Genomic DNA, 22,487 nt, shown 5'->3' on the forward strand with positions numbered 1-22,487 from the left:
ATAATAAACAAGAAACAAGTTTCTATTAGAAACAAGGTGTACCCTTCCCGTGACCCCCGAAATGAATAAAACTGTTAAGAAGACGAGACGGGACAAACAAAACGGAATATTTAAAATTAAATTCGATAGTATAACAGTTATTTTATCTTTTATCACACGTGGCCTTCTACGCCTCATCACTTGCAAGCTTTACTTAAAACCGTTCTGAGAGCTGCTGTGGTATTGCATGCTGGGCCTTGTAGTCCACCAAAGGCAATGAGCATTGATCTTGTGCCACATGACGCGCAATACGCCTACAAATCCCAGGATGCCTTGGTGCTAACTGCGTTCTCCACCTGGTTGTCAACAGAGTAGCAGTCATGTCTGCCGTTAGCGTGGAAGCAAGGTTTGCAAAGATGGAGAACGAAGAAAAAACTACTACTTTGACCAACAGGTAAAAACCTGACAGCCATGTGGTAGGCACTACAGTCACAACACGACTTACGTTTTGAAGGATGGAATATATTATATACACAACAAGTCGTTGATTTTCTCCAGGAAACGTGACGTGTTGGTGTAGTCCATGTTACTGTGTAGTTAAACTGTATTTAAAACTCACAATTTAATGTAGCGGTAGTCAATAGTTCTTAAGCAATTAAATAACATACGAAACAACCAATACATGTGTTTAGTGGTTGGTGCCTATATATCTAAGATATCTTTATCAGCTTTCGCTCGTTGACAGCAGCTTTCGACATAAACGGTTCCCCTTCCAAAAACACCCCATCTAATCACAGTCTGATTATGGAAACTTGTATTTTCTTTACAAATGCAGTCGAGACGTGTATTTACCGAGGCTATGATAAAATAATAAGCTTTCAACGAAAGAGTGAAGCGTGGTATCTGTTTTCTAAAGGCACCTCTGGTGCTGTAAAATGATATTCGTGACAGACCCACGCCGACCCTAAAGCGGAACCATTTACTGTTCCAATACATATTCATTTCACTTGTCATATTGACCTCTTTTGCCAGTTCCTCTAATCACCCAAGCTTGAAGAAACATCCGGTTGGAGAGTCCTTTTGGTCCACCAGAGGGCGCTACAGCCCTGCCCTATTTCAGCGGGGCGTGTTGTGAGGGACTGAGGTTGTTTATCACGTGACAAAGCTGACGTGAAACTCATATATTTACTCATACTCATAATATTTTAAAGGAGGAGAAAACTCTGATTTATTGTGCAAGCAGTTATATAAGTAGTCATGCTAAGTAAAATTTCCCTATACAGTCTTTGGAGACATTTTCTTTACATTCATGAGACTCGGTAACAAGTACCTTGGGAGATAATTCAATTATTTCCCCTCTCCTATGTAAATTTCAGTGTTTAAGCCTGACCTAGTTTGTTTATGCTTGGGTGTTTCTTGTTGCCAGGTTTTTGTTTCTTTTTAATTTGAGGTATTTCCTTATTCACAAAAGTGTGTGGATTTGAAATGAATTCTAAAAGACAACACGTGTTTGGAGCCCGAGTGTGTGTGACGGTTGTAGTCATAGAGAGTTGGCTGAATGTTTGGCATAGCAACCACTTTAGGCTTCTTGTTGCAACGGAGCTTTCTGCTATGCAGCTGTCTTCTGCTATGACTTTAAAGCAACAGCAGCAGACCTAAACTACAATGACTTGCAGAAAAATGCAGAACTTGTGTCTTGGTTTTCACAAGAACATAAAAAAATGTTACAGTGCAGCTTGAACCAGTATCATACCGGTTTAAAAATTACAATGAACAACTTTGAAGCCACCTAAAAGCTTCCTTAGACAGGAGTCGCTGCATCGGATCCTTTGAAATAATGAGTTACTTTGTCTATACGGATGTGACCTGGGAGGAGTGGCGTTCCGTGTGTGGGTAGTTCTGTGTTTTTCATGCTGGGTGTTTGCATTGCCCAGGGCTGGTCTTCAAATTGTCAGCTGACAGAGAAGGAAAGGTAGTGTTTGGTTTCACGGTGCTGTTTTTTCCCCCTCGTACTCTCGTATTAATGAACTTGGAGAGGTCGGATTGCTCGCCGCGTGTGTTTTCCTGATGTCTCCGTACTCTGAGGCGCACAGCGACGCAACAATTCCCTACAGAGTAAAACCACCTTTGCTCATCTCCTCTGCTGTGTTCTTCAGCTCTGTAACGGAGCCCCGAGCCTCTCTGATGTGAAAGCAGTCAGCTGCATTAGCTTTATCTGTTTCCCCCTTCTTTCTAAAGCTCTTTTCCGGTCCTGCTTTTACCTCCAGCCACATATTGCGACACTGGCTGTCAAAGACAGATGACCCAAGCATGGCATGAGTGTTTGTGTGTGAGTGGGAAGGTCGCCGTTCTAACCTGCTGCTATTAATACCAACTAATGAACATAATCTGGAGGCTAGGCTAGGTTATCCGCTTACATTTGTTGGCTGGGAGGCTGTGGGGAGGAGTGAACAAGCGAAAGAGGAGGGAAATGCTGTGCCGTGGTTGTGCCCTGGAGTGCTCCACCGAGCTGCCGTGCCTGCCCCTTCTCTGGCTTTTTCTCTTCTCAGTACAAGAAACAGAAAGCTAAAGAGCAGTTTCCTTTTCTCATCTAATCTAACTCTCCTCTATGTTGCCCAACATCTGTCTGTGCTTTGGACCGGAGAGCAGTGTTGTTAATTGTAATTAAAGCACACACCTCTATAAATACTGGCTATACCTGCCAGCAGTAAAGCTTGAGAACGTCGTGCGGAGTGCGTACTTTGTTTTTCTTCGATTATGAACTCACTACCACCGTACTCGGGAGCTAGAATATCAGGCTGTTGGACTTTCAGAACTGATGGCAGGTAAGTGACATTTTCATTTTGCTTGATTATTTCATATACATATTTGTTTATTTATGGTAATAGTTCATATTCTTAGCTGGTGGACGATTAAATGAAGGGATGTAAATAATTACATTACAGTTTATCACATTTTAATTAATTCACAGCATATTAAAGGCGGTTGAAGATATACATAACATTTATTCTGTATTAATAGTTGCATGTTTGCACACATTTTATTTGTTTTTAAGGCTTTTTTAAGTTTCAACGCTGTAGTCTGTCAACAGAATCCCACTACTACTGTGTCCCACTGTATTTACTGTTGTTTTGTACTGGGTTTGAAGTTGTGGTACTGCGGCCGCACCTTTCAGGTGAACGAAGGTGGGACAGCCTCCGTGCTGACACACCTTTTCAAAATAACACATATAAGCGGCAGTTCTTTTCCAGAGATGGTGAATTGGTGCATAATAGTGCAGCAGCAGGCCTGTGGAACACATCCCCGAGTGCCCTGACATGTCTTAATTGCCTTCAGTGCTGCTCCTTCCAGAAGTGGATAAGCAGGAAAAACTGGAACTCTTTTTTTTGGTTGGGCTATGCGAATGTTCTGTAACGTTGACATTGTTTATGATGACAAATGGAGAGACGCAGGACATTACATTAGACGTGTGGCCGCTTTGGGCCTATAATGGTCTGATTCAGCAAATTGAATTTGGTCTAATCTTGCGTGGCACCCTGGTATGGATGGAACTGATAACCCAGTTTAACGTCTGCTCAGCCTTTTCCATGCCTCTCTCAGTCATACTCTGCTCCCTAACTTCATGAGATGAGTTCAGCGTTGCAACATAAAGTTTTATCCTCCCTGTTTGATCACCCCTGACCTATGGACGCTCCACCTGGTCGGGTTTATGGCGCATATTAAGATGTGGAGACCAGAGAGTGATAGAGAAGTAGATCCAAGAGCCGGGATTGTTGTTCTACGCCGTCCCGTCCGCTACGGCACATTTATGGCATCTAGATTTTTACAGACCTCTCTAGGAGAAGTGCGGATTTCACCGCTTTTGCAGTACGTTTTTGAAACCATTTCCTGTTTAGTGGAGGTGGTTCTCAGCCTGTTTCAGACTAAACGTTGGTAACACGGACTAAACTGCTGCCACTGTTGACCAACACTTGTGAAATACAAATGACACATCGGCTGCCGACCAGTGTTATTCCCGGAAACAACTTCTTGCTCTATTGTTATTTTGTCTTTACAAATGCAAACATCACAGGAATGTTCCCATGAAGGTGAGGGAGTCATAACCTGCTGTACTATGACCTTTGTCACCTGCACCACATTTTTCAGCAGATTAGATAATGTAGAAACTAAATATTAACTCCTGTACACGGCAGAAGCTCCATCCTTTTTCTTTTTTACCTACCTACTTTAATCATGAAGCTGATCAGATCGGTCATATTTTATCCAAATATTTCTGGCAAATTAAAAAATTAACAGAGAATCTCTGGACTGATTATCGTGATTATTTTAATGGTATCCACCAAACGGGTTTTATCCAGGAAACCAAATCTTTTTTTAACCAGGATAGAGATCACAAAATCAATCATGCGATTTGTTTTGGACCATGTAGCGCTGCTCAGCCAGCTGACATGAGCTAGTATTTCATTCTGACTCCGTTTTACCAGAGGCGGCACAGGGAACATTGTTTTTCTCGCTTTATTTACCCTGCTTGATCGCATGTGTCGTGTTTCTCCTGAGCAGCAGTGGGGATGGATCTCTGGACCGGCTCCTCCAGCCTGTCAGCACAGGCCTCTCGCCCAGGAAGAGGACCACCAGCCAGTGCAAGTCGGAGCCGCCCCTCCTGCGCACGTCCAAACGGACCATCTACACCGCCGGCCGGCCCCCTTGGTACAACGAGCATGGAACTCAGTCCAAGGAGGCCTTTGCTATTGGTGAGACTGATGGGGAAATCTGCCATTTGGTTCGCAAACAGCACATTACTCGAAGAAAAAACAGTCAGAAAACACACCAGGAGTGAGACTTTTGGGAGGCGTCTTCTCGCAGCGGAAGCAATGCCCACACAGATGGGGAAGCCTAAACCAGGCTTCAGTTGGAAGCAAATCTTTGTACAATTTAAAAGAATTCCAAGGATGCAGCGCTGGTCTCTGCATGTCATCGTGACTGTAGGCGAGCGATGCCCTAAAGCAAGTCGAGCAGGCGTGCTGGAGAACGCTCACTTCAAAGGCATTTTCTAATTGCTCTGCACTCAACCATTGCTTCATATCCATCCTCTTCTCAGGCTTATGTGGCGGCAGCGCTTCAGGGAAGACGACTGTGGCCAGGAAAATAATCGAAGCTCTGGATGTCCCCTGGGTCGTCCTGCTGTCCATGGACTCTTTTTACAAGGTGCATATTTGCAGCATCCATGTGCTTCTAGCTCAGTTTACTGGTGTTATTTAAGTTTGGTACCCAGATACGTCTTTACCTAGTCCATGTAGAAGGTTCTGTTTCCTGAAATGTTTGCGCATGTCTCGACACGGGAGAGAGAAAATCAGTGGGAGTGGTAGGTTGACCAAGGACACACAAAAAAACCCCACTAAGAAGGACGAGTAAGAAAAGAAGCTGAGGAGATCGAGAGAGCAGTATTCCTTTGCGCCGCTCCTCCACCCACTCTTGTTATGTAACACTGTGACAGTCTGACAGCAGCGGGTCAGACCGTGCAGCGGCGGAGGGATTTAAGACGCTGACCCTCAGCACGCTGCTACTAACACAAACCATTTTTCTGGCCCTCATTCATCTCTGTGCTGTTTTGCTTCATTCATCATTTGTGTGTTTTGGTGTTACTTTGTGAATCAGCAGCTTCTTCTCTGGTATTGTGTGAAATACCTGATCTGCTGTTGTGAGGCACAGCCACCCCAAAGGCACACACACACACACACACACACACACACACATATGACTTGCTGCAGACGTCACACTGGCGCATGATGGCATCCTAAATTTAGGCCCTCAGACTTCACCTCCTCTCGAACACCAACCAGTGCCCAGTGTTTATTCCCAGCCTAATGTAGATCATTTTATGGGATGCACACTGTCCAAACAAAACCCATTGAAATTTGAATTAATGTTGCATAGGAAAATCCATTTCCTCCCACTCAAAAGCTGTTCCCCGTCGCCATCTTCAGGTCCTGTCTGCTGAAGAGCAGATCCGAGCTGCCAGCAACGACTACAACTTTGACCACCCTGACGCCTTTGACTTCGACCTGCTGACGGACACCCTGCGCAAGCTCAAACAGGGGAAGAGTGTGAAAATTCCCGTGTACGACTTCACGACTCACGGCAGGCAGAAGGAGTGGGTGAGGACAGATGCACGCATGTGTTCGGTGGTCTTTGAATTCTGGAATACGATCTCCTCTCTGATTAACTGAGAGGTTTTTAATCTCTTTCACTGGAAGCTTTGGAGTCATGTTTCAAATCTGCTCCTCCAGATGGTCCCAAACAAACCATTACTATGATGACTATGACTGGTTTTATATTTTAATGTGCAATTCCATGGCAAATTATGTAATGTAGGCATGTATTCCCTGTATAGCTGCCTGTGTGAGTGTGCTTTACTGTTGCGCTGATGTGTGTCCACCACAGAAAACTGTATATGGAGCCAGTGTTATCATCTTTGAGGGAATCATGGCCTTCACAGATAAAAAGCTCCTACAGGTATGTCAGAGGCATTGTCTCTTAAGTTAGTTTCAGATGATTCCATACAAACGGCAGATTGTTTTAAACTATTCTAGCCAAACTTTGCATCCCTACTAGATTCATAGACACACACTTGTTTTTTAACCAGTTGTAATGATAATAATGTGCAGTTTTGATGAGTTTGAGCCTCGTGTTCTCCCATCAGTTGCTGGATATGAAGATATTTGTGGACACAGACTCCGACATCCGGCTGGTCCGCAGGCTGAGGAGGGATATTACAGAGAGGGGGAGAGACATTGATGGCGTCATCAAGCAATACAACAAGTTTGTCAAGCCAGCTTTCGAGCAGTACATTGAACCTACCATGCGCTTGGCTGACATTGTGGTTCCACGTGGTACGAACATACACACAGACAAGTTGTTGTGTTATTTTCCCACTTTATAGCTAAATAAATTACTGTGTTTTCCTGCCTTCCATCCGATCAGGCGGCGGCAACATGGTGGCCATTGATTTGATTGTTCAGCACGTCCACAGTCAGTTAGAAGAGGTAAGAACGTTCACACCTACAGACCTGATCACATTCCTTCACACATCCGCGCACCAAAAAAACCCTTTTAAATACATTAAGAATCATGTATGTTTTGTTTCTTTAACATTTTATTTTTAATGCTTAGTGTATTAGTGGCGACTACGTGCTCCATCGCTCCCTCTAGTGTGATAAAAGTGTACTACATCCATTTTGCGAACCTAAATATCTGGACAGCATAACTGAAATTCTCATCTGACCACATTTTTGTGCAGTTGCAGTGCTTTTAATTATCCAGCCCAGATTTAAAAAAAACCCAAACAAACAAACAAAAAAAAACGTTTCCATGGTTTCTATGTGAACTAGTCCACTGTAGTTGTGTTCGCATTACCTCACCAAAGGCACATGTTTGCTGATAGATAGCACATTGTGCAACAATCCATTTTACTTTTGTTCTATTCTCAGCGCGCACACACACACACACACACACACAGTAACACAGCTGCTGATGGACTGCTCTGTCACTCTCTCCCCCCCCAACTTCCCTCCACCACCAAATCCCTCCGTGGCTCACAGCGCGAGCTCAGCGTCAGGTAGAGTGGCCTTTATACTCTCTATCATTCTCTCCTCACCATCTGTCCAATTCCCTCAACTGCTCCATCTTACTGGGAGAGAGAGGAAAGGAGGCCAGCAAGAAAAAACACAAAAACCCCCACTACCTTTCTACCCTTCCTCTGATCTGGCTAGCTGCTGTAACTCGCCACCAGGCGGCACTGTTGCTTCAGCAGAGAGTAGATCCCCTGTTAAATGATCAGGCTGTGAAGACTTCTCGCACCGGACTGTGCAGTCAGTCTTTGGAAAGTCTGAGCCAGCAATGAAAGCAAAGATGTTGGTTTTCTTTCTCTCTGTTTCTAGTAAAATGACAATTCATCCTCTTTCTATGTTCTGTGTCAAAAAATACACCAGTGAGTCGAGTCACTGACCCCTGCTTTCCGGCAGCGACAAGAATGAGGGAGAGACTACAGCAGAAAGAGAGCGAGGAAGCTAGCATTATTGTCGACTTTTGCCTCGCCACAGAGAAAGTTTCCAATACTACAGAGCGCTGAGTTTTTCCATTGCCTGTTGGCCACATTCAGAGAGAGAGAGAAAGAGAGAGGAAGTGAGCTTGGTGTCTGTCTTTAGACACAGGATGTGTCGGGGCCTGTGAGCTGAAATACCAACCTTTGCCGCTCAGCACAGTGAAAGAGTGACAGCCACACGATCACTTGCACACCACCCACGCAACCATTGATGCATTTGTATAGATGACAGAATCTGCGTTCTCCTGTTTTCAAGTCTTTTTCGAAGTTTAAAGCACGCGCCGCTGATCCCAGTGTATCCGTACAACACAGACGGACACATTGTTAAACATGAAATGAGATTTTTGCCTTATCAGTATATTTATTTCTGACATTTTAAGCCCTCAGCTGTCACACCTTTCACCGTGTGTCACCATTCCTTCATCGAGTCTCATTGTTTTCCTCCTCTTCTGTTTGTCGTGTCCGTGTGTCCCCTTCTGTTGTGATTGTTTGTCTGTCCCCCATAGAGGAAACTTCGCTGGGATATGTGAGCAGATTTGCTATGATTTCTCTTTTCTTTGCATCTGGCTTAGTTGTACTGTATCTGAGTGACGGATAGAGTAACAACTGCATCACTGAGTATTTTTAAGAGTGTCTCAACTCCCCGGATGGACCGGCTGGAATTATTTGGAGTCATAGAGACCGTCGTGCATTTGTTCTGACAGTCCTGTGAATTTTAATTTGCTCTGCATATGAAACGAATCTTTAATTGGCCACGTCTGCTTGAAAGAAAACAGCCTAATGTTTTTCCCATCACCCTCATCCCCATCACGGTCTCTGCTGGTGTAATTTCCCTCTAAAAAAAGCCCTCAACACTGGCAATTTTGTGCTTTTCGGTTTTGTGTGCCACCTCTCCCCAAAATCTCTGCCATTCAGCCAGTATCAGGTGCTCTTAACCTCTGTGAAAATCTCATTTGACCTTTTTGTTTCTGCATGTTCTCACTCTGAGTGTGTGTTTTTGGGGAATGTGCTCGCAAGTGTGTCCACCTACATGCAAAAACAAAAAAAAAACCAAAAAAGAAGTCGCTCGTAATTCTGTACGTTTCTTTCCGTCTTCCCCCCCTGTTGCCTCGAATCACCTCTGCTGTTTTGCTTGTTGCCGTGGCGACAGGGCAGCCCTGGCCTCTGCACACCAGGCACAGCCCCTCCCCCAGACCCTCAGCGTTCTCGAGAGCACGCCCCAGGTCAGGGGCATGCACACCATCATCAGGTAAAGGCAGAGAGGCGACGGCTGCAGCTGCGTTCAGCTAAGAGCCTTTTTCAAAATGCCGTTTTTCTCTCTTCGACCGTGTTTAGAAACAAGGAAACGAGTCGCGATGAGTTCATCTTCTACTCCAAGAGGCTGATGCGTCTGCTGATCGAGAGAGCGCTGTCCTTCCTCCCCTCGCAGGTGCCTGACATGTCACACGCTGTCAGTTTGTTTTGCACGCTTCGATTCCAGGACTCAGGAACATTAGTTACTAGCTACTGGTTACTAGTTACTGGTTACTTCACTTGTCCTGTTGGAGGGTTGTAAACTAGAGAACACAAAGATTTAGGGTCGCTTTAATTTTTAATTCACAGTCTGGGCTGACCTGGCTGCTCTTACTCTGTTTAATGCTCACGTCTCTCAATAGGTGCACGTGGTCCAGACCCCTCAGGGGGAGGATTATGAAGGCAGGGCCTTTCATGGGAAGAGGGTAAGGACGCGCCGCTTCCGTCCAGGAGTCATTTTCATTTTGAATATTTCCATTTTTATCTTACGGAGCTGTTCCGTCTCTAAGATCACTGGTGTGTCCATCCTCCGCGCCGGGGAGACCATGGAGCCGGCTCTGAGGGCCGTCTGCAAAGATGTCCGCATCGGCAAGATCCTCATCCAGACCAACCAGGACACGGGAGAGCCAGAGGTGCAGAATCCGTCTGTCCTGTTGAAACGATCGGCTAAATATGGCAGCTTGTTCTTGTTCCAACCCTTTTCTCTAATGTGTCACATCGGGGTCCTTTATTTCTGCTGATTTAACGTCTGCGACCACTTTCAGCTCCATTACCTCCGTCTACCGAAAGACATCAGCGAAGATCACGTGATTCTCATGGACTGCACCGTGTCCACCGGCGCCGCCGCCATGATGGCCGTCCGCGTTCTGCTGGTAGGGAGGGCCTCGTTGCTCAGAAATCCATAAAAGGTCTCTTTTTGTCCGGGGTTTTAATGCCCATGGTTCGTGTTCAGGACCACGACGTTCAGGAGGACAAGATCCTGCTGGTGTCTCTGCTGATGGCAGAGATGGGCGTCCACTCGGTGGCCTACGCGTTCCCACAGGTCAAAATCATCACCACGGCTGTGGACAAGAAGGTCAACCATCTCTTCCACATCATCCCGGGCATAGGTGAGCAGCAGAAAGACGAGAGCGCACGCGCACGAGCGACGCCGCCTTTTAACGGACACATGTCTGCCATGCTAGGAAACTTTGGGGATCGCTACTTCGGAACAGACGCGCCCCCCGACTGGAGCGACGAAGACATGGACGAGCCCAGTTATTGACCCCGTTGTGGACGGGGACGATTGTCCAGCGTGCACTGACTGGTTTGAAGCAGCGTTTGTGCCTCTCTGAAGACAGTTACAGACGTTTTTTCCGCTCTGGAAGAGCCGACGAGAGGACAGAATTTACCGTCACCTTGTTGCGATTTTAAATTATTTAATCTGTTTCAAGCAGTGTTTGAGACTGTCATGGCCTCCGTAATATGTTTTTATATGTGCGTCTGCTGCTGTAAGCCAAATGTTTTATTTGAGTGAATCTATTGTGACAATCTTTGTACTAAAGTTTGCAGGATGGTTTAAGAGAAAAGTTTAAAAAAAAAAAAATTCTGGCCTCAAGTGCTGAACTGTGGAAGACGAATCTGAATGTAAACTTGCACATGTAGAAAAAAAGAACTTTTATGGTTGAATTTCTGTTGTTGTTTTTTTTCATATACCTTCCACGCAGATTTTGCAAAAAGTTAAACCAGAACATGAACCCGTGTTGCTCAACTTCTGTTGCCATAAGCACTTTCTGGAGGACCATTGAATCGGAAAATGCGTAGGTGTATCTTTTTTTCTTTTTTTAAGCTCTCTGGTTCACCCGTTGTTTCCTTTCTCCATAGCCGCTGACCCACCTCGCTCAGATCTGGTTCTCAAAAGCACTCGGCTAGCGTCCCCGCGCCACCGTTCCTTTCCTGTGTTTATTTTACACGGTTTCTGCGGTCATCAAACACCTCTCCTGTGCTCTCTCTCTCATCCCTGGTCATTTTTGATTGTACGCCGAGCCTCATATTTCCTTAAAGGGATGTTGAGGGCGCGGGTGAACATCCGCTGTCGGCGCCCGATCATCGCCGATTTCTAGAAAAGAACTGTGCCTTTGACTGTATAAAGTCCAAGCAGATGTTAGGGTGGAGATCCTCGCCCGATGCTCGTTTTCCTCCAGTCAATGTGCGACTTCCCAGTTCTAGTGGTTTTGCTTCTATGCGTTTTTACTGGAAGCAGTCGCAGCTCTGCGGCGCTTCTGACGCTCTTCGTTCAGCCCCGACCGCCGATATCTGCACCCCATCGTGTCTGACTTTGGTGTTGACCACTTCTGCAGCATGTTTTTATTTTTATGTAATAAAAAAGTGCAATAGAGCTCCAAAAGTGTCCGTTTCTTTTTTCTCTCGATATTTTCCGAGAGGTAACGCGGCTTAATCGGCCTTTTTCACGCCACGGCTCCACTTTGAAGGCAGGCAGGAAGGATGTTGTGGTCGTCCTCTTCTCGTGGAAAGGAACCTCGATATCTTTCATCATTTTCCATAATTGCCACGGCGGCCGGCGTCTTGACGCCAGCTGCGCAGAAGCGTGATGGGACCGTGGCGCCATCTCAGCGACCGGTGAGACGGGTGCAGACCCCCCCACCCCATCCACACACTCCCCAAGAGCATCACCTTCTGCAGAGTGTGTGTGGGGATGGGCAGAATGTCAGGAAGCTCAGGAGCAGCTTTTTCTTTCTCTCTTTTCCCCCCAAACTGCCTTCAAACAACTTTAAATCCAAGATTTGTACTGAAGGCAGCACCAACATGCGCGTTTGTGTCTCACTCGGGTGGTGTGAAAACCTTCCGCTGGTCCCTCGAGTGGAAAATTTACCATCAGCGCTGACAAACAGGAAGATAGTGTGTCTAGGTGTGTGTACGTGTGTGTGTACGTTGCATCCCCAGAGCGTGATGTTTTCAGCTCTGTAAAGGCAGCAGGAGTGGCCTTTCTGAAGAATTGGTGAGGTTTCGTTTGTCACTACAGGAACTTTTTGTGGCTGTGACACCATTTGGCCCCCGATTTTGGCTCAGCGAGGACGTGTGAGAGGTTGAGGAGCCGCCAGGAGCCACGAGGGTAAGAACACGGGGAGTGTTGAGGGTTCGTGTTTGTGGTGAATTAATTCATGTTGAGAACAAATTGTTCCCGCAGTGAAGCGCTGAAGAATCCAGGGGGTTCAGGTTGCTCTGGACCAAGCCAGTTCTCCCTCTTTCATTTGACTCTCTCACTTTGACTTCACTGGTTCTGACTGGACCGTCTCTGAGGCGTTCTCACGATTCAGGCCTCGGTGATGCAGATTCGGTGATTGTCGGGTCCATTCTGAGCTGCAGGGCCCGGGAGGCCGAGGGTTCCATTGCTCCTCGTGCTTCAGGTGCAGGTGAGCAAGGCACACGTGCTGTTCTTCTTCTCTCTGCACGGCTCCATCCATATGAAGCTGAAAATGGGTTATTTATGCACACTGAGAGCCTGCTAGGTATTTGTTAGCTGCCAGTTTTGTTTTTTGGTTGTTTTTTAAATTTAAACTAAAAAGATTTCTCACTCAACTCAATGTAATCATGTTTGTTTTAGTGGAAATTAGACATATTTGATATATATATATATATATATATATATATATATATATATATATATTTTTCGTGTAAGATGGAGATGGAGCGGTGTTGACTAGCACGTGCGCGCACATATTTCATTTAGGTTAAATGGACATAAACAAAGTAGGATTTGATTTGTTTCTAATAGTTCCTCTTGAAAACATTGTGTCTACACATACACACATTTGGATGCATATAAATGTGTACACAGACCTGAAATGCACACATATATTGTCTGTAGTACATGTACGCATTATAGCCTATATATATGCACATATTGTAACATAAACATGCACCGCTTATGTTTCTGAAATTTAAAAGTGGACATTTTCTTCTCCTTCTTTCTGTTTTCCGATCACAGTTCAACTTCGGCCTCACCAACACTGTCAAAGTCTTCTGTGGTTCTTTCTAGGACTGTCCAACCTGAGAATGTTGATTTTGGGCTCAATCTCAGGTTCGTCAGCCCATGAAACACTAACAATTACTCGCCTTAGAGAAGAAAACTCAAGGGGGCTCAAACAAAACTATACTGTGATGCACCGTTTAGTTTAAAAAAAAATATATATATAAAAAACCTTCTTTACAACATAATTGCACATGTCTGCCAGCAGAGGGAGCCCTGCACCCATAACGGTGAGCAGAGGCTGTAAAATATTCCATTGATTTGATTTAATTATCGCGTACAAATGCCAGAATTGCTTTGCTATATCATCCTGTTTCTTTGAATGGAGTTACAGTTTGGCAGCTTTAGATGGAAAACCTATTTTAAACAAACCAATTAAGGCAAATGACACTATTTTGGTAACTGAACCATGAGACTGAAGCCCTGCTCAGATTCTGGATGTTACGGTTATACATGGGTGGTGTTTAAAACCTGAGCAGCCTGAAAGGAAAAATGTTTTGAAATAAATATGTGATTTGAATCAAACCAATTCAATGGTTTTAAATAAAAACTCACACTTTCAATCAGCACAAGGGGGACTCTCAGGGACAGATATTTCAGAAAGTACACCCATTTTTCTTTCTTAAAATGGTCTTGAGATGGGGCGGGGGGATATTTTCAGCTGTTCTAATCTTTTAGAGATTTAACACTTTGCTTCATTTTAATTTACTGGCAAACCTTTGGCCTTTTCGGATCGTTCCGCCTGTCGGCACGGGAGTGCTTTTCATCTCAACTTTCCTCTCTCTTTGTGCTTTCTGAAGAGATTATTCAGATCAAAAGTTCTGTGGGGGGGGAAATGGTATTTTGCTGCAGGAAGGACACACATTTTTTTAAACTTTTTTAACTGTTGCTCTGGGAAAAAAATGAAATTGTTGGTGGTATCTGCAAACTGAAAAGCTATTCAACAAAAAAAGAAAAAAAGAAATAGAATTATCTTTACTTCTGATCTTTAACACGTTTTTCCTGTGAAGGTTTCACACCAGAGCATATTCAAGACTGCTTCAAGGTCTTTGGATATTTGAGTCCACATTTAAAAAGAGACAACAAAAAAATAACAGCTATATGAGAAAAGATAAATGAAATAATGTAGCGTCTGAATTTAGCTTCTGAACCCATTTTTTTAGAGAACACGTAAAGGATATTGTGTAGCTTTTGAGCTAAACGAGTGTGTGTTCGCCTCAACGTGCTGCCAGGTCCAATATTTTCTGATTAAAGCTCTTTTTTTGCACCCTTAAAAGCTTTTGGATTCGGAAAAGCGGTTATAAAAAAAGCCCCAAACAAACAAACACGGGACATCACAAGTATTCACAGGACTAAATGTTGTGATATAAATTACATTTGTTTCCTCGCTGCCGCCGCCTCGTCACGTCCAGTTTCCAGTAATTGTGTCGCCAGTAAATCGAGAGTAAAACACAGTCGGCGTTCGTTTCCACTGCGAAGGAAAAATCTTTTTCCACGAAATAAACTCTGAAGGCGAAATGGTCGGGGCGAAAACGGACCTGAGGAGTGTGTGACCCCCGAGACCTTTCTTTCATCGGAGGTGAAAGGTCACATTAGGACCCGGCTCTCTGTGGACAGCTTAAACCTGGTTGCCACGGTAACATTGCATGCAGGAGGTCACGCCTTCAGATGCGGGGGCCTTGCATTATGTCATTAGGAGACATTTTCATTTTAATCCGTCGATGCTGACTCGCCTCCCGCTTTGGTGTTAGTCAATCGATTGTTTGATGTATCGTGTTTGTGTGTGTGTGTGTGTGTGTGAGAGAGAGAGAGAGAGAGAGAGAGAGAGGGAGAGAGAGCTAGTGAGTCAGTCCGCGGGTTAAAAAGCAAAGAGCTCCAGTGCCAAGGAGAGCGGGAGAGCGCCGCGGCGACCTTGGACCAGCGTGGGGGTGGTTCACTTCCCCTTTTCCTGCCTGGTGACTTCCTGAGAACACTTCAATCGTTAACCCCACCCTCCTCCCCTGGCCTACACCCCTCCTCCCCCTCCTACTCCACCACACCAAGCCTCGGTAAACCTCATCCACACACACACACACACACACACACACAACTGTTGCTGAACGCTGGTGGATGAAGATGAGCCTGATTCACCTGTAACGGCTGAGGAGAGGCATCGCTTCCTGAAAATAATGATGTGTTTCAGATTTATAGATATGAACCCCATAGAGCAGATGTTGACGCTAGAAAATAAAGAATCCTTTCCAAGGACACACATTGCTCCTACTCTTTTGTTTTTCACTGTTTTTTTTTTTTGGTTTTCAGATGATTTCAAAGAGCTTATTTTGGTTTTATTGCGACCGATGTCCTGCGATTGTCACGGCTAGAAGGTCAGGCAGAGAAAATATTCCCCAGATGTTGGAGGAAAAATGGAAGAGCAACACCCACGATTCAGCGCAGAATGGACCGTGGTCTGCAGGCGCCTGGAGGCGCCGCTCCGCAGCCAGCACCGTCCATCCTCCAGGTCTCTCTCTCTCACACACACACACACACACACCTACACACTGCAGATTTTACATGATGACACTGTTCAGTGTGAGATCCAGACCGACAATTAAAAGATAACAGAATCCGAATCTGAAGAAGATGAGGGAATGTGTACGTGTGTGTGCGCGAGTGCGGTAGTGGTGATGTTCGGGGGTGGGGTGTGAGGTCCACTCCTCTAAAAGGAGTGCTGTTCCCGTAGGGGAGAGAGGAGGAGTGGGGTGGAGTGAGTGTATGTGGAGGAGTGAGTGTGGGGGCAGCTGGGCCATCTGGACTGTGAGGAGGCTGAAGAAAGGGAGAGCGTGTCTGTGCGTGTGTGTGTGTGTTGCAAGCAAGCAAAGCAAAAGGAAGGAGTGGGGATGAGAGAAGGGGAGGAACGAGGGAGGCAGAGCTGAAATTGATGGTGTGGGAGAAAAGGATGGAGGTATTGGAGGACAGCAGAGGAGGAATGTTGTTCTCCCTCCGTCACCATTAGAAGAATCCTGGAATCAGCCAATCGATCAGAGCTGATAGAGTGAAGAGGCTGACAGGAAACACAATGACCAAGAATATTCTGTATGTTCACCCCCCACGTTTACACTGTTTACACACATTGGGACCGACAGGGAGGGAAAGAATGCACCATTTTCGCACCCATTCGACTCCCAACATTCACCCAACGCGAGAGCGTGGCGGTCGCACGGGGGCGCTCCACTGCCGATGGATGAAGAAGCTGCGTAGCTCAGGCAACACCAGCAGGCCATTGAGCATTGGGAGGATTACCCGGGTACAATCGGCTCCCTCCCGCTGACCGTTCCAGACGCTTGAGTCTTTATTTTATAATAAAATGACATTTATGCGGCTTCCTTCGTTACTGTCGTGTACTTTGTATATTTCATCAGATGCTAAAACGTTTCCTGTCTTTGGATGACTGCTTGACACCACCACCTCCGCATGACCCTTAACAATCCCCCACCCACACACACACACACACACACACACACACACACACACACCAACCGCCACCCTCCCTCACTAAACGCAATATCTCCTCCTCCCTCTCCAGTCCTCCCCCGACTCTTTGCCTCCCATCCCTTCCTTTTACATAAGAGTCTCAGTTCCCCCTCCTAGCTTGTGGTGGTGGGTGCCTGGGGTGGGAGTGGGGGGGTGCCTGGGGTGGGGTGGGTTCAGTGGCCCCCGTCACCTCCCCTCCTCCCCCAGCTCAGTCCATCCTTCTCCGCCACCCTCGTCATCTCTGCTTCCATTCAGTTTTTCTCTTTTCTCAGTTATTGATTTTGTTTTCTGTTCACTCTCATTCTTCTCTCTCTACCTCTCTCTCTACCTCTCTCTACCTCTCTCTCTCTCTCCTTTCCTCCATCGCTGGGTTTCGTCCCTCCCCCGGTGGCCTGTAATACTCCAGCCTCTTTAATCTGCGTGTTTGCATCTGCCTGTCTGCTTTCATCTCCAGTTCCTGGGAGCTCTGATGTGACCGACCTGGCTGCTAGTGAAGAACAAAATCGTGAGAACCAATATTTAACCTCGCAGGTATGACAGCTACAACTATATTATTTTGAGGATCCAATTTTGTAGAAGCTAAAACAAACAAGAAAAAAAGGCAAGGTTTTTATTGTTGCAGAGTTGCAAAACTGTTGTTTCCTTTCCAAAAGCATCCTAAAAAAAGAGCTGTGATGAATAATAGTTATTTAATAACTTAATAAAAGTCTCTTTCAGTTCTCCCATAAAACACACTTAAATATCAGAAATATTTCATCTCCTGTCTAAGTTCTTGTTGAACTGACTAGAGCAGAATACAGAGCAGAAGTCCTAGAAACTCTCCCAGAATGCATTGTGGCGCTGGAGTTGCGCAACACGCCTGACACACCATCAGATCGAGGTTTAAACAGAACAAAATCTGGCGGCGATGATGAAGATGATGAAGATGAGGACGCCACAGCTCTCAAACAGAACTGCGTCCCGACCTGATCAACACGTTCCTGTTCATGTGTCTCCGCTCAGAGCCGCGCACGTTAATCACCACGCTGACCAGGAAGAGTTCCTGAGACAAATGCCTCCTTTGCCTCCGTCCAGTTGGGTCGTGCCATTTGGAATCAGCGTCTTGTTTAATAGCAACCAGGAAGTGGAGCCGCAGCTCCGAGCTTCTGCCCAGAGGCCCCTCTGCCCAATCACAGGCAAAGTTCAGCTGCCAATCAGGATGGTTTATCCTCCTCCTGGCTCCAATTCATTAAACATGAACGGATCAGTAAAATAAAAGGGAACCTACCTTTTCAGGAGAAATTTATGGGAGAACTTTTGGTCTCGACCCTCTGACTGGAGGCCTAAATAAAAGAATTTGCTGTTCCTGTGCTGTATAATGCTCCAGATGCAAGTAAGACACTTTGGCCTCTTTTATTGACCTCCTACGTCGTTCATCTTTATCTTTATCCAGTTTATGGCTCTCCCTCTCTCTCTCTCTCTCTCTCTCTCACACACACACACACACACACACACACACACACAGCCATTGGGAGGGGTTGCTGTTCACCCCCACATAGCTGAAGGGAGAGGAGATGAGGTAGAGGGAAAAAATGAGAAAGCAAATTAGAGGAATTGGTCAAGCGAGGAGCAGAGGAGTAGAGAGAAGTTTGGGGGAGGGAGGGAGCCGAGGGGAGGAGGAAAGGATGATAGGACAAACGGAGCCAGTGACCTGAGGAGGGAGTGCTTGAGAAAAACCTACCCGGCGTGCATCAACAGGGAGGCTGCTGAGAGGACAGAAATGAGAGTGAAAACACTGAGGGCCACTCAAAGGGGACGCCAGCCAGGACACAATGTCCAGCGCGTGTGCACGTGGGAGCCGCCTTTGTCCAGCTGACCTGCTCTGACTGCTCCCTGGTGTGCGAGTGTCTGTTTGTACAAAGTAGCCCAAAATGAACAGAAGCTTTTCTTGTCAACTCTTGTCACTATATTAGCCCCTGGCGTGCTACCACACCTGGACAGACCAGAGTTAAGAGTCAACATATCGGTAACAATGAAACAAGTGTGCAAGTGTGTTCCGGTGAATCGGTGATCTCCCGCCCATCAGGAACCCCGACTGGGTACTTTTTAGGGAACATTTGGCCCAGGGTAATTTCAGTGGAAACAAGAAAGCATAATGTTTGTTTAAGCCTCTGGGTCACACAGTAAATGTATTTTGTCACATTCCGTCATTGCTGACTCTTCTGGGAGTTAAACTGCTCCATCGCACGCACGTCCGATAGCAAAATATTTCTCAAAGTCGTGCAACATGTCCCCCCCCCCCGGACACTGCTGCATCCCACACCTTCCCAGTCAGTCTCCTCCTCAGGGTGTTAAAAAAAAAAAAGATTAGCTTAGATGGACAAACAGTCAGCGTCTGGAGGGAAATCACATTATTATCCCAATGATTCTGCTTCCTGTTTGTATATTATCATCGTGCTCAGATATTTATGACACACGGGTGTGCGTGCAAACACACACACACACACACTCAAGACAAGAGAAAGTGAGAGCCTCACACATTACAGCCTCCCACCACTGTGACCTGCGCTCCCATCCTCTCCCAGTCTACCTCTCTCTTCTCCTTCCCCTCAGTCTACCTCTCCTCAGCTGCCTCATCTTTTTTTCCCTTCCTGGTGCAAGTAAGCAGCTTAAACACCTACAGGGTGTGACATTGGGGCCCCACGCGCCTCCAAATGCAGTGAGTGCAGGTGGGAGAAGGCAGCGCTGAAATGGAGAGCGTTTCATCCGTCTATTCTCTCCACGCCGCGCCGACCGGCGATGGCGGTGCGAGTGTGGTTAAGGAAAAGCCAAGGCTGTCCCCTCACATTAGCCAGGGCTGAGCCAGACGAGCCACCCCCCCCTGCAAGACAGTCCTCCACTGCTCATCTTAACACACACACAGAGTCAGCACACACACTGGTCCTCTCTCATCCTCTTTTCCTCCCCTCTCTCTCTCGGCTTAGCTCCGCCGTGGGCACCGGTCCCCAATCTCCAAGGTGATTATGACAAAAACGAACGACCCCCAAGAGACGGGGCCAGGAGAGATAAGAAAGAAAGACGAGGATGGCAGAGGGAGCGAATGAGGAGGAGGAGGAGGGGGAGGAAGGGATTGGAGATGGATGATGTAACAGGGAATTTTGGCTGCGTCTTATGGTATGGGATAAGAGTTTCTGCACTTTCTACCAAACTGTACCTATATTGTCTTTCCGCCATTTTCAAATACTGTAATGAAAAAAAGTGGAGAATAATTACAAAAACGTACTTCTTGTGTCTCATTTACATTTAAAATATGTAACATCGCAGCACCTGATTTGGGGTGTCTACAGGTGTTTCAGGCTACTAGTAGTTGTTGCTTGGCTGAAACGTATCTGATGTCCCAGGAACAATGTCCAGATACGTTCAAAATAAAGAAGTAACTGTAGCGTTTAAGTGCAGGTTGTGTGTGTGTGTGTGTGTGTGTGTGTGTGTGTGTGTGTGTGTGTGTGTGTGTGTGTGTGTGTTCCCAACCACGAAAGTTAGTGATTAACATTTATACCCCAGAAATAGCTGCAGGGGCACAATGACACACAAGCAGTACACTGTGCTCCCTTCTGGGGTAAATTTTTAACATAGAGACAGTTGAAGGGATACGCTTAGTGGCGACACAATGCTAATGTGGGCCTATAGTGGCTAACTGAGACGCGCTATGAGTAAAGTTCCAGTTAATCCATTAATAAAACTCACATTCTCACAATGAACAGTGATGCTGAAGGACTGGATGGATGGATGGATGGATGGATGGATGGATGGATGGATGGATGGATGGATGGATGGATGGATGGATGGATGGATGGATGGATGGATGGATGGATGGATGGATGGATGGATGGATGGATGGATGGATGATGATAGATAGATAGATAGATAGATAGATAAATAGATAGATAGATAGATAGATAGATAGATAGATAGATAGATAGATAGATAGATAGATAGATAGATAGATAGATAGATAGATAGATAGATAGATAGATAGATAGATAGATAGATAATTTCAAAAGCACCAATACGGTTGCAGCTCTTCGAAAGGGGTCAAAGATAATTTGTTGTAATGTAGGACGGGGTCATGACCCTGCACGGTCAGCAGGGTCAAAACGAATGGTGGCACTGAGCCTGGAAGGCCATTAAAGAGACAGGGAGGAGTGATGTGGTGGGGAGTGAAGGGGGAAGGACCACTGTTAACCCTTTCCCCTGCCTCCCTGCAGAACCAGAGGAGAAAGGAAATATAGTTGAGAAGAGATGAGAGGTCATATTATTGTAGCATAGCAACCAGGTTTCAGTGTGGGTTGAGGCGAGCAATAATATATAATACTGCTGAGAGGTTAGACAGCTCAGAAGAACCTTTTAAGATGGATGTGGAAGGAGAGGTGAGCAAAAGAAAGGGGAAGAAAATGTAAGAGAGGGGCCAGCAGGAAAAAAATAGCCAGCTACTTCCACACTTTCTCTCCCTGTCCATCTCTGTTAGTCACTCTCTCCTCTTCCCATCCGATCCGTGCATCATTAAAACAAGCAGAGGAGTGTTCAGAGCGTGGGGCTTCACCGAGACAGTGACCTCCACAATGAGAAGATGTTCTTGCTTCAGGGAAGAGGGGCTTGATTTGTTCTTCTTGCATTCTCTTTCTTTCTGTTCCTTTTATTTCCCTTCCTGTACTACTTCCAATGGGGTTATGGTAGGGAAGGAAAGGATGAAGAGGGTAGACATGCTGAAAGAGCCGGGGCCGGGGAGATGCAGGGAGAGGCAGAGAGGGCAGTTTAAAGTGGGACAGCTGAGATGTGATAAACAGGAAAATACCCAAATTCCCCTGAAGTAGCCGAGAGGGCGGAAGAGCCCAAGAATCCTGGATGTGATTCTGACCTCTCTTTTACTGTATTTAGGAGTGAGATTATTCCTGCCCTATCCCGGGGAACATATGCATACTCTCGGACGGGGTCGGCCGACAGTCATCCTTATCAAACGAGGCAGCGACACCCGGGATTATAGCGCGCTATCTCCGTCCGTGTCCAGCGGCACCTTTCTTTCATATACATACAATAGATACAAAGGCCTGTCGCTGCTGGGAGGACGGGAATTCCTGTGGGTGACACAGTGACAGGCGGCGGTGCGAAGACCCCCCTCATTGCACCCCCCTCCCCAACTCCACCTCTCCCCCCCCCCCCCCCCCCCCCCCCCCCCCCACGCATTGCCTTCACACGTGAACCGAGCGTGTGGGCAGCGAGCACAAACACGTCCCTGCGTACCCGCCGGATGATTATACACTCTTTAAATCCAATAACCTCGATTCATTTACGCTACCTTCTGGTGTCATTCTTCATTGGGATTCATTTCTTTGCGCTGTCTTTGCGAGATGGTTCCCTGCTTTTCCTCTTGCCCCCCAATCCTCTCCATCCGTGCTCGGCTCCCGCGCCCTTAATTTGCTCCTTCTCTCCGAAGGAGGACTCTTTATGAGAGCCTCGTCCTTTGCCCGTCCTGATTCGAGTATCGCCGAGCTGCACCTTCACACGTATTGTTGCCTCGCACCTCGTGCCAAATAT

The 22,487-nt window shown here is 46.3% G+C and overlaps 1 protein-coding gene and 1 long non-coding RNA gene across 4 annotated transcripts; both read left to right on the forward strand.

The window, feature by feature from the left end:
• The first annotated feature begins 316 nt into the window (after positions 1-316).
• uckl1b (uridine-cytidine kinase 1-like 1b) lies at positions 317-11,757 on the forward strand. Of its 3 annotated transcripts, none has more exons than XM_003963338.3 (15): positions 317-433; positions 4,540-4,730; positions 5,078-5,184; positions 5,964-6,134; positions 6,421-6,492; positions 6,680-6,869; positions 6,961-7,022; positions 7,578-7,594; positions 9,231-9,329; positions 9,416-9,509; positions 9,736-9,798; positions 9,883-10,005; positions 10,138-10,245; positions 10,326-10,482; positions 10,558-11,757. In XM_003963338.3, the coding sequence occupies exons 1-15, from the start codon at positions 360-362 to the stop codon at positions 10,635-10,637; spliced, it is 1,608 nt and encodes a 535-aa protein (XP_003963387.2). In that variant the 5' UTR covers positions 317-359; the 3' UTR covers positions 10,638-11,757. The 3 variants fall into 3 exon arrangements, with proteins under 3 accessions (XP_003963387.2, XP_011600795.1, XP_011600796.1); XM_011602493.2 differs by lacking the exon at positions 7,578-7,594 and adding an exon at positions 8,587-8,606; XM_011602494.2 differs by lacking the exons at positions 317-433; positions 7,578-7,594 and adding exons at positions 1,187-2,804; positions 8,587-8,606.
• Positions 11,758-11,851: 94 nt separating this feature from the next.
• Positions 11,852-16,770, forward strand: LOC105416270 (uncharacterized). Its single transcript, XR_003887760.1, has 3 exons — positions 11,852-12,485; positions 12,561-12,786; positions 13,362-16,770. It is a non-coding gene; the product is annotated as an uncharacterized lncRNA (long non-coding RNA).
• Positions 16,771-22,487: the final 5,717 nt, after the last annotated feature.

Source organism: Takifugu rubripes, chromosome 3, assembly GCF_901000725.2.
Source record: "Takifugu rubripes chromosome 3, fTakRub1.2, whole genome shotgun sequence".
NCBI classification, from domain to species: domain Eukaryota; kingdom Metazoa; phylum Chordata; class Actinopteri; order Tetraodontiformes; family Tetraodontidae; genus Takifugu; species Takifugu rubripes.

Coding starts and splice junctions, on each gene's coding strand:
- uckl1b (XM_011602493.2), top strand. CDS start 360: ATGTCTGCCGTTAGCGTGGAAGCAAGGTTTGCAAAGATGGAGAACGAA. Junction 5,185..5,963: donor CCATGGACTCTTTTTACAAG/GTGCATATTTGC, acceptor CGCCATCTTCAG/GTCCTGTCTGCTGAAGAGCA. Junction 6,135..6,420: donor ACGGCAGGCAGAAGGAGTGG/GTGAGGACAGAT, acceptor TGTCCACCACAG/AAAACTGTATATGGAGCCAG.